This window comes from Labrus bergylta, chromosome 19, assembly GCF_963930695.1.
Source record: "Labrus bergylta chromosome 19, fLabBer1.1, whole genome shotgun sequence".
In the NCBI taxonomy this organism is placed as follows: Eukaryota; Metazoa; Chordata; class Actinopteri; order Labriformes; family Labridae; genus Labrus; species Labrus bergylta.
The window spans coordinates 21,268,773-21,280,448 of NC_089213.1; the positions used below are offsets into that span (position 1 = coordinate 21,268,773).

The window sequence follows — 11,676 nt, forward strand, 5'->3', positions numbered from 1 at the left end:
AGTGGCCAATACGGGGAAAGAAATCTGATACCGATACATTGGTCAATATCTTTCTTAGATCTACGTCTCTTGTTTTCTCTGTTTATCGCTTTTCTCCCTATCTTAATTGTTTTATTTTCAAAAGCCTCATGTGGACAGGTGTTGAGAACTAGCATGCTTGCTAAAACACTTAAACAATGCATCTGGTTCGTCCATTGTATCTGTGATGTCCATGCCAAATAAAGTCTATTATTAGTATGTTCGCCCTGTGTGTAGTATATATGTATATGTATGTGTGTGTATATATATATATATATATATATATATATATATATATATATACACATATGCATATAAGAACTGCTAGTGTATTTGCAAATTATGTTTTTTGCATATTACCAGGTAGCCTGCATTTGACCACCTAAAACTGGAATACAGTAGAACATCATAAAACAGCATTTGAGCTTCACATTGAGCATGACAGTCGAGGAAAATCAGTGCTTTGTGAACACGGTGAATTATTTAATACAGTTGAGCTTCCTTTTTGAGTGAGGACACTACAACTAACCAGAAGACAAACTTGATTAAAAACACTAAAAAAGAAAAAGGAACTAAAAAGTTTATATTAAGGTTGAGCTAAAAAAAAAAGGGGACAGGTGACTTTGCGGGGAAAAAAAATACTACGGTGCAATGTTTGGAAGCAGCACTGTAATCAAGTAAATACTAAATGCACAGAAGAGGCAGAGCTGCAGGATTTGAAAGCAGAGGTGGGTGGAGGGGTTGAGGAAGCAGGGGCAGTGTGGGCGCCAGGGAGCCACGGGAAAGAACTCGATCTCAAGCAGATATTTTTGGAGGAACATAAACTAAAGTGACTGAAGTATAACCAAGACTTATCAATCCTTAAATACCATTATGTGGACAAAGTATGGATATGACAACCACTTAAAGTGAACAAAATGACAGAAATAAACAATCTCTCCAGCAGGTATGGTTTCCAGCATTCCCATCTCTCTCCTGCTTGTCCTTCTGCCTTCCTGTGTGTGTGTGTGTGTGTGAGCTAGCCAAGGGGTGTGTGTGAGTGTGGCCTAGTTACCATAGGAACATGATCATAGCTTGTGCATTGCTCTCCATCTAACTACCTTCATTCTTACTAATGTGTTCAGAAGCATTATTGTGAGCTGTGAGCTGACAATTAAACACATGACTATTGTTGAAATAAAGAGCAGGCAGTCATTTTATAATCTTAAAAAGAGAGAAATAGAAATACTTCTGTGTTATCTCACTGCAATAAAAGCATCTGAAGTCATGTGATTTCAATATACCACCTTGTGTTTGTTTTTTCAAAGCTGTGTAAGTCTTAATGTTTTAAATGCAACAACAGATTTACAAGCTGTGCTAACTCGCAGCAAATTATTTCTCTTCCTGTCCCTGGAGGGAGCAGAAATGGCTGCTTTCATCTGGGGAAGTAAAGAGAGCATATTGAGGAGGAAGACTCAGAGTGTATCAAAGCTAGTGTAAAAGGCAAATGGTGCTATCTAACCTGGAGGATGTCAAAATAGAACTCTGGGAGTGTGACAAAGCAGGGCTCAGGAGGTTAGGAATGCTCCGCTGGAGGACTGAGCAGTGAAATATCTTCAATATGGAGGCACTTGTGTAAAGATTTCATAGTGGTGAAAAGGAATGGAAAGGCATGGCAGAGGCAAGAAGAGCAGGATGTCACAGCTGAGGCTGGAGTGTATGTTAAACTATCCATTTACCATTGGCTACAGCGGTGCTGGTGTGGGGAACATGTAAAAACATAGATATAACAGAGAAAGATCATGTAGAGCGAGACAGACTGGAGAAAAAGGCTGCAGGAAGTTAGATGACAGGAGTAAAAAAAAAGGAGACTTCCACCAGTGTGGGGCCAAACTGACTCACTTGGGGTTAACACTCCAGGTCCGCCACAGCAAACCTCCGCTTGACCAACCAACCCAAACTGAGACTGATGCGGCAGCCACGACTTTGAAGATGTGTCCATGCAGCTATATGGTACAGACACAAGGTTTTCCTTTTTTAGTTTTAAGAAAAATGAACTAGTCACTTCAAACAACGGCAGGATTTGTTTTCTAAATAACAACATTAGCATTCAATGTTGATGTGCATGTAAATTAAAAAACAGAGGAGGCAATGATAATTAAGGCAAATGTTGAAAACAGAACTAAATCATTCTGGGTCACAGCCAAGCAACAAAGGTATCACAGAGCTATAGCACTGGTTTAGTTTTAAGACTGGTGACTGGGTTGCACATTTGAAAACTAGCAAGAAAAGTAAATAGCAAGAACGGTCTTTAAGGATAATGGACTTGCCTTAAAAGCAGAAATGAGTGATGTTGAATGATACTCTGGTTTGACTAAAACATCATCAGGCACTCATATTTTAAAAGTGACTGTATGTGTGACTGGAAGGCTAATTTAACACCCTCAAAATGTGTCAGATGATCATTCTTACCTAAATCAGGTCAAAGTTTACTGCCTTCTTTATTTTTCTACCCATTAAGAAAAACTGCCTGAGTAGCAACAACATTCATCTTAACCTAGTTGCATCTATAGCCTTGTGGGGTAAATGTCATGATGCTGCTTAACCACAAGCTGTTACCATGATTAATTGATTAGCATTCCTACTGACACATCTGCTTTAATATCAATGTTTTATATTCTTTCTCCTCTGGCTGGGATTTCATGTCATAAAACTGCCATTAAGTAATACAAATGTAATACAAATTTTGCCCAAAATATATGATTGGTCACAGCTAATTGATATAAAATGCTAATTAGCCAGGCTGCTAACATATAAGAGAAATATAGTGGCTAACAGATTAAGAGCAGGAGAACAGAGGAATGGTTTGTTAGACAGTTCTGCAAGAGAAAACAGATGAGTATTAGGAGGTAGAACGTTGTTAGGCTGGTTAAGTGAGAACACAGGCTCAGGATGGAGTAGAATCACCGGAGGGGTCAAAAATATTTTGTGCTTTCTCTGTTGGGTTGCTGAAGCAAATGAGGAAGGGGAAAGAAAATTCATGGCCCGAGGCAAAAGAAAACAATTTGAGAAGATTGCAGGACAGGAGCACTCTTTTTTCTTTTTTTTTTGTGAAAATTCAGACAGCCTGTCAAAGCCTCGCTGTCCTTGGCAGCGAACGAAAGCTCCCACCATGCGTTGCATTGAAGATGGCTGAAGAGCAGCACAGTTATGACGGATAAACTTGGTGTTGGGAGTCAAATTGGCTCGATGCTGGCTGTCAGGCTCCCAGCTGACGACTGTGGCAGAGCGGTAAAGGAGTCCAGATTCTCAACAGATCAGGAGGAACCAAAAGACACTGATAGATGTCCACGACTCTCGCCTTTCTTTCACAGCTAATACACCAATGTAACTCCATGACCTACTGTAGGTATGACATTTTTTCATATCTTGTAGGATTTTTATACGGAGGAGGATGAGGAAATCCTGCAAGGGGCCGATGAGTCAGAGTGAGCCGGACTTATCTTTATTTTTATCAAGTGTGCAGCCGCAGACATCTCATTAAGTGGAGCTCTTCTCTCCACTGCATTATGACTGATAAGACAGGAGAATGCAGAACCCCACAGTTCATTGTCCTGGGATTTAATGTTAGTGAAAAACAAATGTGCTACATGACAGAGTATTCAAAAAAAGCAAAAAATATTGTAAAATCCCATAAGAGCCCTGTGGAACTTCCAGTGAAAGTGGGACATGCTTTGGCTAATGCTACCAATGGTGGCAATATAAACCATTACAGAAATGTACTGTATGTGTAAAGTGAACTGATCCTAGCCAATGTAATGCCTGTTTGTTTAAGTCAACTAACTAAGACCCTTTTATCATCTTGAAGGTGTTTCTCTGGAACAACCAGAGAGAGCTTAGTAACAGACTGCACGTATATGAATGATGAAATCAGTGCAACATAGCAATAACCCTGGCTTATACCTGAAAGAAGATGAGTGTTTATCAACCAGGATCTTACATAAAATTCACCTCTTTTTTCTGGGGGGGGGGGGGGGGGGTGTCTTTGCAGGGAAATGCAAGTAGGCGCATCTTCCACGTTAAGCACAGGAAATCGATGCCATAATTTCTGCACCAGAAGTCCTTCATGTTTTCTATTTTGTGCAAATAGCAGAAATTCCACCCAAACGCAGCTAAATCAACTAAAACGCAAGATTTTCATGCAAGTATGTGTGTGACTTTATAAACTGCAATACAAATTCACAAAAATGAAAGCTACACTTGAGGCCTGTTGTCCATGCAATGAAAACGGTCTCATCTCATACAAGGAAAACCTGTGTAAACAGTCTTATCACTTTTTCAACAGGCCAATGGGAGCTGGGAAGGGGGGGGGGGGGCAGGTAGCATCACAGGAGAGCAAGTACATCTGAAAAGGGGGCTCATTTTGCTTCTGTGTCAAATTCCCCAAACAGCCTACACAGCTTTTTCCTCCAAGTTAAACTCATAACGTAGTTTTATAGGCATCTGGTATGTATGTTTTTTTACCAGTGTCATTGCCATGTCCCACTTTCCCTGAACTCACCACAGCGACCATCAGGCCTGCAATGCATCACTGACACTGAACCAAAGCACCTGATGATGATGCTGAATTTCACTTCAACATTCACAGCTGGTATAGATGTCTGAAGAGAAAAATGTACAGGCTGAAAGGTGGAAACCAGCTTTGGTTCAGATGTCACCAACACTAGGGGAATGCTTAATTACAAAGAGATGAGGTCAATATTTAAACCAAAGAGTATGAGACTCTACTTTCTGCCCGTCCCCATGTGTGAAACACTTACCCAAAAAGATAGGACTTCCCGGTGACGAAATATTGACAGCTTAGTTACATCTGTTGGATGTAGACTGACTCCAGGGGGCTTCCAGGGCACTTTGGAAGAGGCAGAGGTTCCAGGTGCTTGTTTGGGGACAAAGGTAGAATCAGTTTGTGCAGACCTGAGAGATGGACTCCAAATAAAACGCCAGTGTTCTCCTCTGTTAGAGATAGATGTATTTCAATCATTAGGGCCAATTTTGCTGATTTGAAACGTGGGCAGTCAGCTTCCTTCCTGCTCTCACCTATGCTGCAATGTGTCCATACATGCCTCTGTCTGATGTACACGGGGCTCCTGACACCCTCAGCTCAGTCCATCACTGAAGCCAAGGCTTTCCTCTCGGCTCTGTAGTGCAGCTCAGCAGCTCTCCTCTGCTCCTCCTGCCTCTCTTCTTCTCCCTCGGCTCTCTGTCCTCCAACTCGGTTACAATCCAGGATACCAGCGCAGCTTCCTCGGTAATAAAGACAATCTCTTGTGGGGACAGGTTTTGTCATCTTAATTGTTTTTGTTCTGGGCACATGTGACTCCAGACAGCCCCTGCGTCGCTTTATAATCTGAGGAGAAGATGAACTCCGGTTAGCGCTTCTGGTTTAATGATCCACTGAGCCAATTAGTTCAATATGTGTCACTTTTATGGTCATTTAAAAACACTCCGAAGACATTAGCGACACACAGACATATTCTGCATGGTTTTACAATATAATGCTTAATGCTAAGAATTAGGGCTATCAAGGTGATAAGCCTGCGGGCTAAGACAACTCTAACCACACATACCTTCTGCACATTCCGCGCACTAAAACCCCCCCAAAAAAGCGTGGTAAAAATAAACATCCAAAAAGCCAGTTACAGGCAGAATCCCGAAGATGTGCAGCAGCATCTGAGTAATATTTGAATCATGCACATTTTTTTTTTTTTTTGACGTGCTCCTTCTGCTTCCAGCTCTAGAAATCTAATCTTGAAAGCGTCTGTAGTTCACCCTGCGTGATTTAACGACGTCCCCATAATCCAGAAATCCATAACGATGTAGTGAGGAGGAGGAGGAGGAGGAGAGGAGAGGGGGGTGTCCGGTGCCAAAATTGCCGCCGTGTCCTTTGCGCTCGTACAGTCCGTCCGTCACACCAAAATTGTGATTTAACAGCAGTGCGTTAAGAGAGGAGGCGGGGGGGGGGGGGGAGAAAAAGGTGGTCGGCAAAACGGAGAAGTCTCTCCCTTGAAGGCGGAGATAGCGCGCGAGATAGACAGAAAGAGAAACCAAACGCCTCCAAAGCGCTTCACCATCTCTGGAGTTTGTAACATCCGAAAATAACACGGAGCGATGACGATCCGGACGCCCACTGTGCACAGTGATTAACGATGAGAGTGAGGCTGGGGAGCATAACCAAGTTCAGATAAGTTACCTCTGGAGTATAGGCTATATGAGTGGGTTTAATTTCTCTTCTAGAAAAGATGATACTCCATTAGAAGTCTCGAGTCTGCCCATCTAATATATATTTCCACAAACTTTTTCTGTTAGTCTTCTCATTGTTTAGTGCACCTTAATAACATTTAATATGTGATAGGCCTATACAATGCTCTGAGTAGCTGCAATGAGAATTCAAAACAAATGGAAAGATGGAGTGACAAAATCTACACGTCCATGAAGATGATCCCTGTGTGGAAACTAAAGAACCTGAGTGCCTGCCTGAGTCCTCACACTTGAGGCCTACATGCATGTTCTTTAGACAATGTTTAATATTTGAGGCAGGTCTTGAAAACATCATCAACCTTTATTTAAGTTCTCGGAGAAATCATTGAGGGCGACCCTCATTTACACTGATGCTGAGAGTACATTCATAAATGATAAACAAAATGAGTTAAGGCTACCACAGGAAATGAAATATATGCAAGAACAATAAAATATATTAACTAAAAATTATGTAAAAGCTTAAATTACTACAATGATTAGTCAACAATTAAAATCAAATAAAACATGTATCCCTGAGTAGCACAGGGGGCCACTGAAATTCAAATCATCAGCAGAAGAAAATGAAAGGACACAGGAGATTGTTTTTAAAGACTATCTTGATACAACACTGTGGCTGTGATGTTTGGGGGCATGCTGCTTGAGGGAGACAAAATATGACGAAACAATACCAGTCTCAGTGACAGATCAGAGTATTTGAGGAGTTCTCAGATGCCACAAAGTAATAATGCAGCAGGAATGGCAGGGTAAACAAAAATGTAGTGTTGGCATTACATGATACTCCACCAGGAATGAGTGATATTCAACTCTATCCCCTGAAACCTTTGCAGGATGAGGAGTAGAGCTAAAGCTGCTCTAAACTTATAGCTTTTCTAGTGAGCATGCTTATTTCACACCTTTTCAGGTTTTTTATAATAACCACAGCCTTTCAAATTTAATACAGGCCTGCATGGTGTGATAAAAAAAACATGAAATACGTGATTACATTGTTCACTGGATAGCAATACAATAAGTGTGATAACTAGATATTAAAGAATGCATATTGGGCTACATCTCAGTTTCTTTTTTTCTGCTGTTCTGTGTCACATTTACATTGTGCATGTCCGTTTGAAATACAGGATTTGTGTTGCAAAATGTCAATCTACAAGTAAGACATTTACAGAACCCGGATGACAACATCTAGAGCCCGACCCATTAATATGAGCATAGCAGGTGACTATCGGTATCGGGTACTTTGACGCAGATAGGGGCCGATATTACGAGATTTATTCACCAGTCGAGAGGCATTTCATATGAGTCTCACTGTATCACACTTGCAGTTTTCTGTCACCAGCAGAGTGTGTTATATGGATTACAACAAACATTAATACTCTCCAGAGTGTCAAGCGGTGATGCACGTACATTTGCAGTTACTTTCCAGTTGAGTGACCATCTTTTCTGCATTATATGTTTTTTTTTAAGTGTTTGATGACTGCATTTGAGGGATCAATGCAATACATGTGTATCTCTATATCTGTCTATCTCTAAAGATCGAGGATAGATCTAATAAAGACATGGGCAGATATATCAGGAGCAGATTCTTTCTCTCCCCAATATTGATTTCGGAATCGGACCAAAAATCCCCCATGGGTCGAGCCCTAATAACATCAACCATGACATCACCAGGGTTGGCCTCAAAAGATAATGCATCTATAGTGCATCCAATCAAATACTAACCTTTGTGTGCACAGGCAAAAGGAGTGACTCTCAAGGTTCAGTTGAAAGCTCATTTGAGGTTTCTGCAGTCTCTCTTAGTTAAATGAAGGGCATGTGTTATGGTCAAATCTATAACATGTGACAGTGATTTACTGTTGCGCCTAAGATCAAGTAACATAAAAGGTTCACATGTTTGCTCATAATTTGACTGTGCATTTGGTTCTAGACTATTCACTTTTGAGTCTTGGGAAGGAAACACATAATAAATATGGAGGAGGTATAATATTGGAAACCAATGACTCTTTAAATGTACATGTGGGAGTGAGCATCGTTTTAAGGCAGCTGATCATTTTTAAAAAGAAACCCAATCACCCATACAGAGGAAAGGAGGAATCAAACTCTTTCTCTGACTCATTTCTATATTAAAAGATCAATATCAATTTCATTTTAGCAACTCAAAGTCTGTATAGGTGCAGCAGTGCGTGGAGGCACCTGCTATTGTTCTGCTTCAAGGGGCTTGTATTTGGATATCTGCTATATGTCAGCATGTTACGTAAATGTTGATTGCTAATTGTCATATCCTGAATGTGTCATGGATCATTTCGTGGGCACATATATAATGGAGATGTTACATAAACCCATGATAAAGAAGGTTTTTTTTTCTGTCTTTATGATACCAACACAATGCAGCATATAAAATGCTTAAATCGTTAGAGGATCGGTTTGTTAAAAATACACCGAAAAGAAGATAAACCTGTTGAATTAATGAGAACAGATTTACATTTGATGTGTGTGTTGTCTCGTTTACAGTGGTTGGACCTTGAATTACAGACCACATTTTTCTTTTGTGTCCCCGGGATGATTTGATGTCTGTGTCGATTTTCTGTTGTCATTTTTGGTGGGATTTAAGATCTGATCCAGCTGCATCAAACAAGAGCAAAGTGCAGGTATACAGGAAGCCGCAGAAGAACATTTGATCATCCTGGCCCGGAGAAGCTAAACCTCCATGATGTAACCGAAGGCCAAAGACTAACTTGGGACAGCACATGCAGTCTTCAAAAAATTACACCCCAAGAAAAAAAAATAATTTAAACTGGAAATGACACATGCCCACACTTTCACTCTCAACTCTTGCTCACTCACACACAGAGAAACACACATCTCCATGGAAACTGATAAAAAAGAATAGCTGGTGTGCAGGAAGAAGAGACTGACAATGCATGCAGAAAAAAAAAAACTTGGATGGTCAGCAAGAAAGAAATTTATTAGAATGAGAAAAGAAGGATTTGAGGAGGTCGTCAGTCAGAGGAAATGTTTATTTAACCTCCTTAGAATGGAAATAAAACAACACCATAATACTAATGTAAGCCTTTTGAATTCACAAGAGGGAACCCTTAAATACTCTCAACTTTTCCCATGTTTTTGCTTTTTTTTAATACGGACTACATGCAGGAATGACAGCAGTTGGAACTGAAAAAAAATAGCTTAAAGCAACGCTGCAAATCGGGCAGAATAGAAAGCAAGCAGAGAGACTTAAAGGGATGAAAGTTGCGCGGATGGTGCAGATAGCAGAACAGAGAGGGTGGGCAACAGAAGAGGGGAGAGGACAAGGGAAGGAGTACAGCACAGTACACCACCTACGTTCGTCTCCATGGCAACTACCACACTAGAACGAGTGCTAATGCTGTTCCCCTCTCTCTCTCTCTCTCTCTCTTCCTTTTCTGAAAACTGTTCAATTGGTACCATATGCAGTGTGCAGTATGTGGGAGAAGTATCCTGTTGTTTCACATGATATGAGGAGATGTTCTCAGCAGCTCGGAAAAAACCTGAGCGAATAAATATTTTGACTGCATACGTTACATCCGCCTATCCACCAGAGATGTCGGCTTAGCCTGACACTGAATTCATAATCATCTCGCTTTAAGGGATAACTTGTTATTTCTGCATTAATGTGGGGTGGTTTTTTTTTTTTTTTTATTACACCAAAGCAAGTGGCAAGCTGTGTGGGCAGCAGTTTGCTTTCAAAGAACAAAGTATTGAGGTTGAGAAAATGAAAATTCATGCTAAAATAAACACGTGTTTCCCAAATGTAGTCCATGCTGATACTGTTGGGTGTGAATTAAAGCGACACTGTAACAACTCAAGCACGTTTAACATGCTTTCTTTCTGCAGCATGTTCTTTGAAATCAGTATGAGTGTGCTGTTGAAAACAATCTAACCAGAGGCGTTATTGTGCTAGAATGTGACAGCAGTGTGTCCTTCATTGCACAAAGTCTGCATATAATGTGTGCTAAATCTAAAGTCTGTACCATTAAGGGGGCTGGAGGAATTATTTTAGACAATCCTTGCTACACCCACCGCTCCTTTTTTTAGCCGTCCATCCAGGGGCCCTTAAGTCTATTCTGGACTCTTTTTTCCTGCTTGTTTGAATACCAAAGCAGCACAGTATGCTGCTGTTAGCATAGCCAATACTTCATCCTATTACAATCAAATTTGCAGAGTTGGGTCACCGAATCATACGGCGGGGTATTTTCTTATTAGTCTGATCTATTGTCATTTGACATGAATTGTATTTGGCAGACGGTCGTGATTAATCCAAAGTACAATCAGTCTGTCACTGTCAGCCGATGACAGCGGGTAAGATCGGCCGTCGGACGCTCAAGCGGAAAAGACTTCCAGATGGCTGCTCTGCCTCTGCTCATCACTTCACAAACAATTTTTGTGTCATGACAGCAAACATCTGACTGCCTGGAAATGAAAGTTAAAAAAAGATCTTTATCCCTCAAGTCATTTCAACAGCTTTGTTTGGTCGAGGCACAGGCTAGTTTTACTGTGACATTTTGGTCGGAATGATAACTTAACATATTTATGTGGATGCCTATCACTTAAAGGATTAATTACTGACTCATCCGTCCTGACAGAAAAGGACTCAGTGTGCACCTACACCTGTGTAAAAAGACATCATTTGAGAATGTCGTCATTAACACAATCTTAAAGGAATTGAAAAGAATTTGATCTCTAGTAATCTAAGAAATAAATACTGCTAAGACTGCAAATCATACCTATTTTGTTTTTTTCTTCATCCTCAGATAAGGAGCTGCATTTACAGATTCATTCTTTTGCAAAAGTATCTACCCTAATGTCTGAGTAGTGCTTGTCACAGTGTCCTTAAGACCAAAATGAAGCCATCAAATATCTGGTTTTGTAACACCTACAATCTGATAAACCAAAGATACCCAAACTATGTGCAAACATTCTTAAAAGTGACAAATTGGAACCAAGATTGGGAACCTGATAGTCTAGACAATGTAATCAATGAATTATCAAATGATTTGTTTCAGCTCTTAACTGATTACTCTAATGTTTTCCAAATGCCTGCAGTCAAAAACCTATTTTCCATTTTCAGAAACACGTTTTCACACACAAAAGTGTATTCCTTTAAATAAATTATCAAGTTGTGTTAAATCCCTGAATAAGAAGCCACCATCACCTAAAGCAGCCTGGATTCACAGGGTCTGACGTTTTTGGTGCATTAGGTCAGGACTCAGGGGAAAGGGTTCTACATGAGATCCTGAAGAATGCATCTCACATTGAGGTAAAGAACATCACAGTCAGGTTGAGTTTGTTTTCATCAACAGTCTTGATACTTCTGAGGAGGAACAGAGATGT

At 40.5% G+C, this 11,676-nt stretch overlaps 1 protein-coding gene across 4 annotated transcripts in view; it reads right to left on the reverse strand.

Annotated features, from left to right (window-relative positions):
- LOC110005524 (ras/Rap GTPase-activating protein SynGAP-like) overlaps positions 1-5,997 on the reverse strand; it is a 43,257-nt gene extending 37,260 nt beyond the window's left edge. The window contains exons 1-3 of one of the 4 annotated variants that reach the window (XM_065948038.1): positions 5,625-5,996; positions 4,818-5,404; positions 1,900-2,003 (exon numbers count right to left, since the gene is read on the reverse strand). In XM_065948038.1, the coding sequence (XP_065804110.1) occupies positions 1,900-1,999 (100 nt within the window). In that variant the 5' untranslated portion in view covers positions 2,000-2,003; positions 4,818-5,404; positions 5,625-5,996. Of the gene's footprint in view, positions 1-1,899; positions 2,004-4,817 lie in introns of all 4 variants that reach the window. The other 3 variants (XM_065948039.1, XM_065948041.1, XM_065948040.1) reach the window with 3 other exon arrangements.
- Between the last annotated feature and the right edge of the window lie 5,679 nt (positions 5,998-11,676).